Genomic DNA, 15140 nt, shown 5'->3' with positions numbered 1-15140 from the left:
ACCCACCATGAAGATAAAGCCCTCAACGCCAAGGAGGAGGGTGAAAACTGAGCAAGCCCCCAACACGGGGGCATCACTGGATGTTGGGGTGCTCTGCATGCATCTGTGAGTAGTGGCAGAGGGAGCCAGGAGCCCCTTTGGCCACAGGGAAGGGTCTGTCCTCCCCTTACCCATGGGCCTGGGGTCGAGGTGAGTGGCTGCCTGGGAGCATGAGGGTGACAGGACAAAAGGGCCCAGGAGTGGAGAGGAGAAGGCAAGGGCAGGATGGGGAGGGGGCTTCTGGGGTCAAGAAAGGAGCTCTGATCTTTGGGTCAGTGGAGCACTGTTAGGAGCCAAGCAGAGCCCAAAGCTGAGCCTCTTTCACCCTTCCAGTTCTCTCCCCCATCCCACTGGGGAGGGAGTGAGTGTGTGGCTGCATGGTGCTTAGCTGCTTACCAGAGTTAAAGTATGACAGGCTCCAATTCAATTCCAGCCCCTCCTCAAGCTCTTACTCTCCTCTGGCCCATGCTCAGACACCAACTCGGCTATCGGCCCTGCTCAGCCTTCAACTCAAATGCAGCCCCTGCTCAAGCTCTTACTCAGCTCCAGCCCATGCTCTGGCCCCTTCTTGGGCTTCGACATCTCTACTGGTTCATGATGCCACTCAACTGAAGTCCCTCCTTGGGCTCCCACAAGCTGCTGCCACTCCTTGCTGTGCACTCAGCTCTGTAGTCCTTGGGCTCCAACTCTGTGCCAGCCTCTGCTCTGGCTGCTACAACCTTCAGCCCCTATTTGGTCAGCCACTGGTCTTTGATCTGTCTCAGACAGTACTCATTCAAGATTGTTACCAGAGTTTAGGGGCTGGAGCAAAGCTGGTGAAATGTCCAGAGACAAGTGGATGCCACAACAGATGCCAGCTCTGAATGGCCATCAAAGCAGGAACTGGAGCTAAGGAGGTAATAGCTCCCCAAGGAAGATGCAGAGACAATTACCTGCTCTATCTCTTGTATTTAGAGCAGGTGCAGTAGTGCTGCGGATGCCTAAACAGGGGCCAGAGACAAGCTGGAGCCCCAGCAGGGGCGAGAGCTGAGTAGGGGCTTGAACAGGGTCTGGAGCTTAGTTGGAGACCAGTAGGTTCCAGATCCAAGTAGCCTACTTGGACAGATACTTGGCTCTTCCTCCTACTGCAGGTGCTTCTCAAATCAAGACCCTGTTCAAGACATTGCACCCATTTTCAAAAAGGGCAAGAAGGAGCAGCCGTGGAATGACAGGCTGGTCAGCCTTATCTCAGCCCCTTGGAAGCTGATGGAGCAAAACCATTTGTTTGATTCCTTTGCCTACATCCAGCAGCTGTTAGCGTCCAAGATGCCCTGGGGTAGCTGAAGTATCAGTATGCTGCTTGGAAACCTGACCCAGCACCTATGGGAGCTCTTCTGAAGCATTAGCTGGTCACCAGTTAAAGTATTTCCAAACACCTCATTTGAGACAACTTCCTTCTCTCCATTAAAGCAAAGTCTAGACTAGTTGATTAGAGATGGATATCTGCACTGAGGTATCTGGTGTTTGAGGAGACCTGTCTCCTCCCTTTCTTCACCAAAAATGGAGTCCCATATCATTAAGCCAACGGGAGTGTGCAAATCTGGCCACACAAAAATGATGTTTCACTGAAGTTGGTCGCCCTGCTTCCCAGTATCAGGTAAAAGATACTGTGAAGAACCCAGCTGGCTGACTCACTCTTTAGTGAGTTGTGGAATGCACACTGCTGGGACAGGAGCGTTTTTAGGGCACAGGTCTCTGCAAGAAGCAAAATGCTCTTTTTTTTAATGATGCAGTCCTGACTATAACAGAAATGTTTTGAAAATGTCAAGAAAAATGAAAAAATCAAGAAGGATAAAGGGTTGGGGCTTTGAGCAACAGAGAAGAGCCAGGAACTGCTGGTGTATTTGGAACCAACAGGGAAACACCTGTGAAATGCCTCAAAGGAATTAGGGTGTGTTCCTCTAAAAAGGCGTCATCGTCAATAGGCCAGCAGAAGTGCCTCTGTAGGCACCCTGCACACAGCCCGGATAACAAGCAGGAGAATCTGGAAGCCACCGTGCATCTAAAAAGCTACAATCTAATCAGTGAAACATGGTGGGATGAATCACACGACTGGAGCATTGCAAATTATTCAGAAGTGACAGTCAAGATAGGGTGGGTTGGGGGCATTACCCTCTTTGTAAAAAATGGATTGACTGCCCAGAGCTGCCAGAGAAAAGAACGAGGAACAGGTTGAGAGCTTCTGGGTAAAAACTAGGGACCAAGATAACAAAGGAAACCTCGTGGTTGGTGTTTACTACAGGTCCCCTGACTAGGAGAAACCTGTAGATGAAGCATTCTTCAACTACAGGAAGCATCACACTTGCAGGCTCTGATCCTGCTGGGGGACTCCACTCATCCTGACATCTGCTGGAAAAGCAGCACAGAAGATATAAGCAGTCTTGAAGAGAGTTGAAGATAATTTCTTGATCTAGATGACAGACAGTCCCATCAGAGCAGAAGCATTACCGGACCTGTTGCTTACCAACAAAGATGAACTAGAGATGTCAAGACTGGTGGCAGCCTGGACTGCAGTGATCAAACCCTGGTGGAATTCACAGTCTTGAGGGATATGGGCTTGGTGAAGAGTAGAGTCAGGACCCTGAATTTTAAGACAGCAGATGGGACCCCCTGGGAAACTGCCCTCAGGGACAAAGGAAGTGAACGGCCGCTGGCAGCTCTTGAAGGACATTTTTCAGAGCACAAGAGCTCCCCCCGGTGCCCAGCCCGTGGCCAGCACTGCTTCTATCGTGCTCTGGGGTCTGCCAGGGCCTGGACTGGGAGAGGAACCAGGCAGGATTGACTATTCACCTAATACAGGCACTGAAGCCCAGAAGGAGAATGAAGCTGATCACATCTCAAAGAACAGACCTCACCTGCTCTGTGATCAATGGCCAGGTCTGGAAATGGCTGATATAAGGGCTTGGGTTTGGAAGGAGCGTCCGGGGCAGTCTCTTTGCCTGTTCAAACAACAAGAAGCTGGGCTGGATCTTTGAAGTCAGGGATCATGTTTGAGGACCCCTATGGGTATGACAATGCTCTACAGGGCCCCAGAACCTCCTCCACATGCTCCCTTCTCCTGTGGGGCTCCCAGATGCTGCCAGCCCTGCAAAGGGTTCAGGAGAGGACTTGTCCTCCCTGTGGCCTGGCTGAGGAACTTCGTCCCAGCAGTGTCATTGGTTATTTTACACCTCTATCTCCTATGGAAAAAGTGCTGGGAGCAACGGCGATTGGAAGGGTTGAGGTCATCCACTTCGGGCCTAAGCAGGCTGACCTGTGCAGCAGAGGAAAGATTAAAAAGTTCTCAGGGAGGTTTTAGAGTTAGTGCTGCTATCGCTAATAACAGTAATGGTGGAATGTACATCTTCTTCATTAGATAACCAAAGTTATCTAATTTTAGTCTTGTCAGCCATTCTTACCTTAAAAATAATAAATAAATAAATAAACGCTGTAACTTCAACATTTAGCTTCTTGCATGGGATTTTTAGAATAATGCCTTTTCTCTTGGTATTATTTGTTTGGTATCAAACAATGTCTACACCTGACAGCATTTCTCTCAGAATTGCCAGGTTTATTCTCTGAGTTGTTTGTTTTGGTTTTTTAAATATAAAAGGTGAAGCGACAGGTCCAGGTGGTGTAAAAACACAAGGGAGAGAGCCAGCCAAATCATCCTGGGGTGAGCAGGATGCCAACTGATACACAGGAGCCCAGGCCACAGCCATGTTGCTGCCGTGCTTCTACAGCCAAGAGCAGAGGGTGCTCATCACGTAGGGGCCACGGCTGGGCAGCTGGGAGGGGAGACCCTTCTGTAGGTGTTAGATATTTGTAAGGGTTTGGGATTCAGCCTCCCTAACTATAAGGCCTGGACTAAGTCACTCAAAGTGAATAATTTACATTTACGTGGTTATTTCTCAAAGACACCATGTGTGGTTCACTGTTTCTTTATCTTGGCTAACAAGTTTTGTCACTTTTGCTCTTCTTATTCTCTGTGGCTTGTGAAGAGCCCACTCTGGTCCAGGGGAAAAGTATGTGGAGGAAGAAGCGGCGGAGAGGAACTGTTATGGACTGACTGAAACCCTCCATTCCCCATCCCACTGCGCTGCTCAGCAGGGAGGAAGTAGAGGAGTCAGGAATGAAGAGTGAGGTTGTGTCTTGGGAAAAGAAAGGGGTGGGGACAAGGTGTTTTAGTTTTCTCTTTGTTTCTCACCACCCAACTCTATTTCTGTGGGCAACAAATTAAATTAATTTTCACCAAGTCAATTCTATTTTGCCCATGATGATAACTGGCAAGTAATCTCCCTTTTAACTCCACCCATAAGATCTTTTCCATCTTATTTTCTTGTCCTGTTTGAGGAGGGATAGTGAGAGAGCAGCTAGGTTAGTGTCTGGCAGCTGGCCAGGGTCAACCAAATACAGGCTGCCACTGGCTGCACTAGAACATGATTCCTCTGCACAATTTTTGGTCTAGGACATTCTCAAGCAGATCTCACTCACCCTGAGATGTCTGCGTGGCAAACTTTTCCACCTTCCTTAGCCATGCCAGGCTCCTGTTCTGGCGGAAGGGTTCTTACAGGCAGCCGAACAGCCACATTTCTCTGATTGTTTCCAGACGTGTCTTCTGGAATGTCATGTCTCTGTTCCTGGAGGGCTCAGGTTTTATTGGGGCAGATCTACCAGCCCCTGCGCCTTGGAGGTATTTCAGAGACTTCCAGTGAAAGCAGAAACGCACACTGAGGTCAAATTCCTGCCAGTCTCCAGCATCCGCACTGGCTACCTCCCCTTTGACTGTAGTGTCACTTCAAAAACCTGTTTCCCGCACCTACTTTTATTCACACCCCCTATATTTAGGAGGACCCCACATCGAAGCAGGTGGATGTGCCCTGAAGGAAGCTGCAGTCTGTGGAGAACCCACGCTGGAGTAGGCTCCTGGTAGGTCTTGTGACCCCATGGGGGACCCACGCTGGAGCAGTTCATGAAGAACTGCAGCCTGTGGGAAGGACCCACATTGGAGAAAGTCATGAAGGACTGTCTCCCATGGGTGGGACCCCACGCTGGAGCAGGGGAAGAGTGTGAGGAGGAAGGAGCAGCAGAGATTGTGTTATAAAGGAAGGAGCAGCAGATGAAGTGTCATAAACTGATGGCAACCCCATTCCCCATCCCCCTGCACTGGGAAGGAGGTAGAGAAGTCAGGAGTGAAGTTGAGCCTGGGAAGAAGGGAGGGATAGGGGGAAAGTGTTTTTAGATTTGTTCTTATTTCTCATTATCCTGCTCTGTTTAATTAGCAAGACATTAAATTAATTTCCCCAAGTCAAGTTTTTTCAGCCCATGAGGGTAATTGGTGAGTGATCTCCCTGTCCTTAACTTAACTGAGGAGCTTTTTGTCATATTTTCTCCTCCTGTCCTGTGGAGGAGGGAGAGCGATAGGGTGGCTTGGTGGGCACCTGGGGGCAAACCAGTCAGTCCACCACAATAGAAATGACAAATAGAGTTGTTTTCTTGTAAGAAAGCTCTATAATAGCTTGAATGACTCAAAGAGAGACACTCTCTTCTGTGGACAGTGTCTGCTCAGCGTGCTGCACGTGAGTTGGAGTCATGTTTGATACTGCACCACTCCAGGTTCCCAGCACCTGAAGGGATGTAAGATTATCTGTGTTCTCTTATTCTTCTGATAGCTCTGAGAAATAGGATTGTGAATGACACCTAACAGAGTCTGGGTGCCTTTGTTACTGGGATCACAATGAATCCTCACCTCCTGCTGGAAATGCTCAAGGCTAAGCCTGGCAGGGACCTGGACAACCAAATCTCTGTTCATGCTTACAACAGTGTGCTGGGACAGAGGATCTCCAGAGGCCCCATTCCAGCGGGAACTCATTTATGAGCCATTGTTTGTCTTGGTATTGTAGGAGGTTTGGAAGTCACTCGTTCAGGCCAAATCCTCAGTCCAAATCCAAGATAGGACGATGGGCGAACCCAAGAAAAGCAACTTGAGGTGCTGAGGATCATCTTTGCAAAGATAGTTACAGAAGAAGCACCTCTTCTCCTCAGCTTTGGTGGAAGGATCCCCATGGAGGTGTCAACCATGCTCGAGTGCCTTAGTGGGCTGGTTTTGGCTGGGATAGACTTAATTTTCTTGACAGTAGCTATTATGGGGCTATGTTTTGTATTTGTGCTGAAAACGGTGTTGATAATACAGGGATGTTTTCACTCATGTGTAAGCTGAGCACTGCTTACAGAGAGTCAAGGACTTTTCAGCTTCTTATACTGCCCTGCCAGCGAGGAGCCTGGGAGTGCACAAGAAGACAGGACAGGACACAGCTGGGACAGCTGACCAGCCTACCCCTACTGATCAAAGAGATATTCCATGCCATGTGATGTCATGCTCAGCCTATAAAGCTGGGGTAAGGAGAAGGAAGCGGGGGTGTATGGAGTTAACGGCATTTGTCTTCCCAAGTAACCATTGCATGTGATGGAGCTCTGCTTTCTTGAAGATGGCTGAACACCTGCCTGCCAATGGGAAGTAGTGAATGAATTTCTTGGTTTGCTTTGCTTGCATGTGTGGCTTTTGTTTTACCTATTGAGCTATCTTTATCTCAATCTATAAGTTTTCTCATTTTCACTCTTTGGACTCTCTCCCCCATGCCACTGAGGTGTGTGTGAGCGAGCGGATGTGTAGTGCTTAGATGATGGCTGGGGTTAAACCACAAAGCTTTTGCTTTCCTTGCAAATCTGGCTGGTGGCCATGACTGTGGATGTGCTGCCTTCTGTGCTTACTGGGGCTGCTCAGAGCCACTGTTCCACCATCCTGCCCTCTTGGGCTGCTCTTCTCATCTGTTGGAACCGTCAGGCTCCTTGGAAGTCATGGTGATGCATTCAGAGAGACAAGATGGACAGAGACTAAAATCTCTTGCTCACTGAGGGTGAACCTGTAATTCAAGGGAAAGTTGTTCTTCCCTCTAGACAGGGTATCTTCTCCTTGCAGTCCAGGGAGCAAGCATACAGGGAGCCACAAGTGGACATGTTTTCAAGAGTTTCCAGGAAAGTCTTGTGAGAGCCTTATATTACCTGGAGAATACAGAAGCACGGGTACACCTCTGACCATAAAGTTGAGTGAACTCAATCCCTCCTGTTCACAGAATCATAGAATGGTTCGGGTTAGAAGGGGCCTTAAAGATCATCTAGTTCCACCCCCCTGCCCTGGGCAGGGACGCCTCCCACTAGACCAGGTTGCTCAGAGCCCCGTCCCACCTGGCCTTGAACACCTCCAGGGATGGGGCAGCCACAGCTTCTCTGGGCAACCTGGGCTAGGGGCTGACCACCCTCACAGCAAAGAATTTCTTCCTAATCTAAGTCTCCCTTCTTTCAGTTTGAAACTGTTACCCTTCGTCCTATCGCTCCATTCCCGGATAAAGAGTCCCTCCCCATCTTTCCTGTAGGCTTCATTTAGGTACTGGAAGGCTGTTCCTGCACTTCAGGCTCCTCTCTCCAGCCATGCCCAGGAGGCTGGAAGGTTGACATTTCCTCTAGGTTGGAAGGGCAACTGGTAGGATGCCTGGACATCTGTCCTCCTTCTGGTGAGTCAAATGAGGGGACAAGGTCTGGTGATGGACAGCACTGGACCAAGAAGTACAGACCAGTTGTGGTGATGGCTGCAGGGGTCAGCCGAGAGCCCAGTCAGTACTCAGTAGGTCAGTCATAATGGGACAGGTTTGAGGTGGGTTGTGAAAGGCAAGTCAGGAGGTTGGGATCAGGGCCAAGTCAGTGAGGAATGAGACCAGGTGGGACTGTACCTGCAAGAGGGAAAGGGCAAGGGGAAAACCTGAGCTGAAAAGCAAGCATCTGAGTGTGGATTGGCCTCTCTATGGGACCTCTCTATGGGGCTGGCCCTGGGCCCACACAACCCACTGCCCCCAGGTGGGACAAAGGCGTCTGCCTCAGGGCCCTTTGCAGTCTGGACTCTATGGGGCACCAGCTGAGTAAAGGAGGCCCTGTCAGGGATTTTTTTCATGCTTCTTCCTTAATGGAAAGTGTCCAACAGCTTGGGGTGAGAGGACCTCATTTCCCATGTTCAGTTATTCCCTGTGCTGAGAGGTTGAAAAAAGAAATCTCAGTTCCAGAAATATCCTTAAGTGAAAATATGTCATACCATGTTTGGGGAGCAGAGAGGTCCAGCTTCTAAGGGATGGAGAACTGTGAACCCAGCACAGGAGCACAGCCACCAGGGCAGGGATCTACCTAGCAAGAGGACTGGGGCAGGCCTGGAGATGGCGGCCTGGGTCAACTGGGAGTCCAGATCATCAGATGGCTTTGTGGTGATGCGGCAGGATCAAGATCAAGACAGGAGCACAGATGAGCAAATCAGGATTAGATTCAATGAGGGTAATGAGGGTCAGAGAGAGGCCAGTACTCAACAGGCAGGTCCACAGGGACAAGGCAGGTCCCAGGTCCTGTTATTGCCCTTGGGGCCCTGACATCATCAGGACTGGGAGCAGCTCTGTGGAAAGGCCCTTGGTGCTGTGGTGCACAGCAAGGTGGCTGTTAGCCATTTGTGTGCTCAAGCAGCGAGGAGTGCACACAGCACTGAGGGCTGCATGAAGAGGAACATGGCCTGGGGGTGACGAGACATGATCCTTGTTCTCCAGTCAGCACCTCAGAGAACATAACATCCCTTCATCCTATCACGCTCCAGGCCCTTGTGCCTCAGGGAGAGGTTCGGAGGCCCTCTTCCAACAGGGAACAGAGCCTGTCACCTGAGGAGGACTCAACCCATCCAACAGGGCAAGTCTCTGTGGCTGGAGAAAATGCTCCTGGCTCTGGCTCTGCCTCTTCCTCCCTACTGGCCACTGGAGCAAGCTGGAGGGACCAGCTCAGGCCACCAGGGCTGTATTAGTCTAAAAGTCAATGACAGCGCAGTCATCTGTGAGGAGAGGGGCTGAATACCATTTCTGGGATCCCATCATGTCTTGTGTTCCCGATAACCAAGTTCAGACATGCCCGTGCTCACTGCTCTGCCTCACTTTCCCTTTTTGAAAGAGCAGGTTTCAAGTCTACCCTAGAGGTTTTAGGGGAGCTCAGCCCTTTCTTGAGATGTTTATTAAGAGTAATCCTTAGGGAGAGCTGAGACACAGAGAAAAAAAACATGTGGGAGACTGAACACTGCTCTAAACCCCAGGACACACTGGAGAACAGGAGCATTTGGGTGCTGCTGAAAAGTCACTGCAGGAGCTGCTGGGGGAAGACAGCAAGGGCAGAGACAGGGTTTTGACAGGGCTGAGACACTCTGGTTTGCAGAGAGCCCAGGGAAAGGAACAGCATGGTGGAGAAAAAGCAGAGAGTGAGACCCTGACCTCAGTCCTCATTTCCAGCCACTGTCAGCACAGAATTCACCCCTTCATGCTGAGGTAGGTGCTGAAGATGCTGAGGGTGGAAGGGTGGAATCATTCTATGATTCTATGATTCTTAGATTCTAAGTAAAGTCTGGGTGTTGTTGATGAAACTGCTGGATCTTTCAAAAGAAGAAACTTGTAAGGGGAGAACAGGGTCCTGTCCTTTCCTGTATGTCTTCCAACCCCAGCCCCCTCCTTCCCCCAGAGACCCTGAGTCCAGGCACCATGGACCAGAGAAGCTTGGGAGGAGCTGGTGGTGCTGGGTTACAGCTGGGCTGGGGTGTGTTTGACCATCCCTGGGCACTCACTGCCTTGGCTGGGATGGAAGACGTGTCTGGGCAGGGTGTTTTCAGCCAGACTGCCTGTGACCTTCATTTTGCCACGCAAATTGCTGCTTTGTTTCTGTTTTTTTTTTACTTTTTCTCTGATTGTATGATGATCATGTAGGTTTTGATCTACAGTGGTCATGTTTCTCACTTCTAGTCTGTGAGGAGGGCTGGAGACATTAGTGACTCTGCAGTGACTCTAGTAACCTCTCCTAATGGTGTCTGTCATCATCACCTGCAGAAGCAATTCATCCAGACCAGGAGATGGGATTTCAAGGGATCCCTCTTCCAGGGAGTGCTGAGCAGAAGGATGTTTCTCAGGCATGGACTTCCCCTGGCTGCACTCTCAGGCATGTTCTGTGCACTTTTACACGCCCCCGACCCTGCTCTTGTGCCACCTCACCCCCAGGCACCCTGGGGACACCCTTGCCAGTGCCCAGCAATGCTGGGCAGTGAGCCCTGTGAGCACAGATGGCTGGGATGACCTCATGAGGTCCTGCTACTGGTCTGGGATGTGTAGGGAGGCAGCCCCAAAGCCCTCAGGAACCACCAACGAAGAGGGAAAGACATGACTGAAATGATCCTCCCTGTCCCTTTCCCTTCCTTCCTGCACAGTCTCTCCTGTTTCCCGATTCTCTCAGTTATGGTTTTCCTCCTGTTTAGTTTTTCAACTTCTGTACCAGTTTTTCCTCCATGGTTTGATACACAAAGTGATTTTAGGCATCCTCTCAGAGAGTCCCACAGCATCGACAGCCCCACCCTGCTGTTTCTCCAAGGCAGGAATTCCAGACTCAGTTTGCCAGTGGAAGTGATTGTTCTGGGTCAGTGTGGGAAGTAAGTGGCTTTGGGGGGACTCCTACATGAAGTGCTGGGACCACTTGCTTTGTGCAGCGTCCATCCTCTTCTTCGGAGGGAGAAGGGTCTCTGGTGTCGCATAGTTCACACAAAGGACTTTCAGAGTGAAAGGAGTGTGTTATATCCAATACCTTTCTCTCTCCTGAGAGCAGAAGGACCTCTGTCCTTGATACCTAAACTGGGTCTTCCTGGGAGCAAATTTGGGCACACGAAGGAAAGCTCTCTCTGAGAGACCAAGTGCACGTTTTGGTTTTGTTCTGTAGTGAGAAACATGCAGCTCTACAGGGCAGCTCAACTCCTTGGTATGAGGAGGTCTCTGGAAGAAACAGTTTCGCTGCTGTCTCTAGGCACAGAGTCCACAGAGTCAATGTGAAGAGATTTCTTTAAAAAAATCTTTTTAAAAGTAAAGACAGAAATACACATTCCTTCTTGGTGCTCCTCTTCTTGGGAACTGCAGAAATAAAAGAGAAACACCACAGCATGGATGGAGGGCAATGGGTCAATGGGACACCACCAGTGGAGTTCCTGCTGCTGGGAATGAGTGATGATCCCTCTCTCCAGACACTGCCCTTCATCCTTTCACTTGTCATCTACACTGTGACTGTCTTTGGGAACATCCTCATTGTTGTGCTGGTGATGGCAGATCAGCATCTGCGCACCCCCATGTACTTCTTCCTGGACAATCTGTCCTCCTTGGAGATCTGCTACAGCTCTACCATCTTGTCCCGGCTGCTGGCCAGCTTCCTGACTGGGGACAAGACCATCTCTGCTCATGGCTGTATGGCTCAGTTCTACTTTTTTTCCACTTCTGCTGGTACTGAGTGTTACCTGCTGGCAGCCATGCCCTATAATCGGTACTTGGCCATCTGCCAGCCCTTACTCTATGCAAGCCACATGACCTGGAAGGTGAGTCTCCAGTTGGCAGCTGCGTCTTGGCTGGGGGGATTGCTGCTATTTGCAGTACTCATCTTCCTCTTATTTCAGTTGAAGTTCTACAGCCCCAAGGCAATTGACCACTTCTGTGATTTTACTCCGTTGATGGAGCTCTCCTGCAGTGACACCAACGTGCTTACAGGGGCCGCTTTAATCTTTGTCTTCTTGGATGCAGTATTCCCTTTTCTGTTCACACTGGCCTCCTATGTGTTTATCATAGCTGCCATCCTGAGGATCCCGTCCCATCAGGGCAGGCAAAAAGCCTTCTCCACCTGTTCCTCTCACCTTACTGTCGTCACTCTCTTCTATGGCACTCTTATCATTGTCTACATGCTGCCCAGGACAACTCCACCGAGGCAGCTCAACAAAGTATTCTCCTTTTTCTACACTGTCCTCACACCCCTGATTAACGCCCTCATCTCCAGTTTGAGGAACAGGGAGGTCAGGGAGGCCCTCTGGAAGGTGCTCAGGAAAGCAAAGGCCTGCACCCAGAACTCCTGGCGTGAGGGTGACAGTAGGAACAAACCACTTGCAAGTCTTTCACAAGGGCAAGTGCTGAATACTGGGCACACCTCCAGAAGTGTGTGCCATTGCGCCTACTTGAAACTAGCGCAGGGATGAAAGAGGAGAGTTCTCATAAATAAATACTCTTGTAGAGGACAGACTGTGAAAAATGCAATGGGTTGGCCTTTCCCTTCATGATAAATGGTTTGGTGACCTTATTTGTGTGAACTTCTTAAATGACAGTTCTCCTTTACTGAGAAAGTAGAAGACCAAATTTGGGCCGACATCCGAGTATCATCCAGACAAGCATGAGGGCATATCATTCCCTCCTCTGTTCCCTGAGGGGTCAACAAGCCCCTGCCCCAGCTGCACTCCTCTGGCTCCAGCTGTACCTTTGTTCTTTTCTCTTCACCTTTCTGGTAGGGAAATAGGGACAGCCTGATCCTAGCTTCTTCACCTTGAAGGATCAGGCTTTCCTTCTCAGCCATATTTCTCCACTGGAAAGCCCTGATTCAGCCTTCCTCCAGAGCCCAGGGACAGGAGTGGGCTTGGGGTCTGGATTCCCACAGATCTCGATTGCTTCAGTCCCCTTTGGGATGGGAGCCTTTGCCACCAGCACACACAGCTGACTCCTCTTCAGCTTCCTCACCAAGAGCCCTGTGGCCTCTTCTGCAAAGCTGTTCTCTGATCACTTGGCCCCTAGCTGACGCTTTGCACGGGGCTTTTGGGTTTACTGCACCCCAATGTGCAGGACTCTGCCCCTGCCTTGGCTGGATTTCAGGATGCTCCTGAAAGTCCCATTCTGCAGCATGTCATATAATAGAATCATATAATCATTTTGGTTGGAAGAGACCTTTAAGATCATCAAGTCCAAGCACTAACCTAGCACTGCCAAGTTACCCCTAAACCATGTCCCTTAGCACTACATTTACATGTCTTTTAAATACTTCCAGGGATGGTGACTCAACCACTTCCCTGGGCAGCCTGTTCCAATGTTTGATAACCCTTTCAGTGAAGACATTTTTCCTTATATCCAGTCTAAACCTCCCCTGGTGCAACTTGAGACTGTTCCCTCTTGTCCTATCGCCTGTTACTGACCAACCCCCACCTCGCGACAACCTCCTTTCAGGTCGATGTAGAGAGCAGTAAGGTCTCTCCTCAGGCTCTTTTTCTCCAGGCTGAACAACCCAAGTTGGCTCAGATGCTTTTCAGAAGACTTGTGCTCTAGACCCCTCACCAGCTTCGTTGCCCTTCTTTGGATACGCTCCAGCACCTCAATGTCTTTCTTGTGGTGAGGCGCCCAAAACTGCACACAATATTTGAGGCGCGGCCTCACCAGTGCCGAGTCCAGGGGGACCATCACTGCCCTAGTCCTGCTGGCCACACTATTTCTAATACAAGTCAAGATGCAATTGGCCACCTTGGCCACCTGGACACCCTGCTGGCTTATATTCATCCAACTGTCAACCAACACCCGCAGGTCCTTTTCCGCCGGGCAGCTCTCCAGCCACTCTGCCCCTGGCCTGAGGCGTTCATGGGGTTGGTGTGACCCAAGTGCAGGACCCGGCACTTGGCCTTGTTGAACCTCATACCATTGCCTGGGTCCATCGATCCAGGAAGGCTGTAGAGCCTTCCTACCTCAAGCAGATCAACATCCCTCCCAACTTGGTGTCGTCTGCAAACTTACTGAGGGTGCACTGAATCCCCTTGTCCAGACTGTTGATAACGATATTAAAGAGAACCGGCCCCAATACTGAGCCCTGGGGAACACCACTTATGACCAGCTGCCAACTGGATTTAACCCTGTTCACTACGACTCTGGGCCATCCAGCCAGTTTTTCACCCAGTGAAGTGTACTCACATCCAAGCCACGGTCAGCCAGTTTCTCCAGGAGAATGCTGTGGTAAATGGTGTCAAAGGCTTTACTAAGGACTAGGCAGACAACATCCACAGCCTGTCCATCATTCACTAAGTGGGTCACCTTATCATAGAAGGAGATCAGGTTTGTCAAGCAAGACTTGCCTTTCGTAAACCCATGCTGACTGCGCCTGAGCAGCTGGTTGTCCTGTACGCGTCACGTGATGGCACTGAAGATGATCTGCTCCATGACCTTCCCCACCACCAAGGTCAGACTGACAGGCCTGTAATTCACCAGATCCTTCTTGCAGTCCTTCTTGTAGATGGGCGTCACATTTGCTAACCTCCAATCAACTGGGAGCTCCCCGGTTAGCCGGGACTGCTGATAAATGATGGAAAGTGGCTTCGTGAGCACATTCACCAACTCCCTCAGTTGGATCCTCCCTTAGGTGGATCCCATCCGGCTTCATAGAAATTTCAAGATGCCCCTCAATAGCAACCTGGCTTCCAGAGTCTCAAGCAGCAGTTAACAGAGACCAGAGCTCTTGGGTCAGCGGTGGATGGGCACTGAAGGATCTTCCTTTGGTTTAACTTGGGAGAGGCTCAAGAAAGGCCCTATCACAAAGGGATAAAATGATCCTTGGTCTCCTGTAAAGAGCAAACTCCTTGTGGGATAGTGAATGGGGTTTGTGGGAATGTATGAAGAGGACTGTAGGAACACACAAAGGTTATGCTAGGTTGTTCAGAAGGGCCAAAGGCAGGGATCTGGAGGGATCCAGGTCACTGTCCTGGTTTGAGGTGAACCAATTTTCTGTTCATTAATTTTACCTTTTAGCTGAGCCTTATGGAGACACTGTTCATTCTCAGAGCGATAAGACCAAGGGATGGTACGCAGAGAGGCTCTTGCTTATACTTACCACTATAACAACCAAGGCCAGATAACTTTTGTTATTTGCCCCATTGGAGGGACAAAAGTGGGAAAGCATAAAGGGGTCGCACCCACAGTGAGGAGAGTTCAGGATAGGTGACCCAAAAGTAACCAAGAGGGTATTCCATCCCATCTGCCCCATGCTCAGAATAAAAGCTGAGGGATCAATGGGTCAGCCTCTTTCTTCAATGGCTGGCGTCCGAGGAGGACTCTGTCTGTTCATCTGCCTTTGATCCCAATCTGTGCCTTCCTGAATCCAGATCCAGAATCCAGTTCCCATCCATTGCTGAGTCCAGT

General features: G+C 50.1%; 1 protein-coding gene across 1 annotated transcript; it reads left to right on the top strand.

Annotated features, from left to right (window-relative positions):
* The first annotated feature begins 11101 nt into the window (after positions 1–11101).
* LOC128903426 (olfactory receptor 5B21-like) lies at positions 11102–12175 on the top strand. The gene has a single exon (XM_054187437.1). The coding sequence runs from the start codon at positions 11102–11104 to the stop codon at positions 12173–12175; it is 1074 nt and encodes a 357-aa protein (XP_054043412.1).
* Positions 12176–15140: the final 2965 nt, after the last annotated feature.

The sequence above is a fragment of the Rissa tridactyla genome, unplaced genomic scaffold (assembly GCF_028500815.1).
Source record: "Rissa tridactyla isolate bRisTri1 unplaced genomic scaffold, bRisTri1.patW.cur.20221130 scaffold_33, whole genome shotgun sequence".
NCBI classification, from domain to species: Eukaryota; Metazoa; Chordata; class Aves; order Charadriiformes; family Laridae; genus Rissa; species Rissa tridactyla.
The sequence above is the reverse complement of the archived record's forward strand: the minus strand, read 5'-3'. Positions and strand labels throughout refer to the sequence as shown.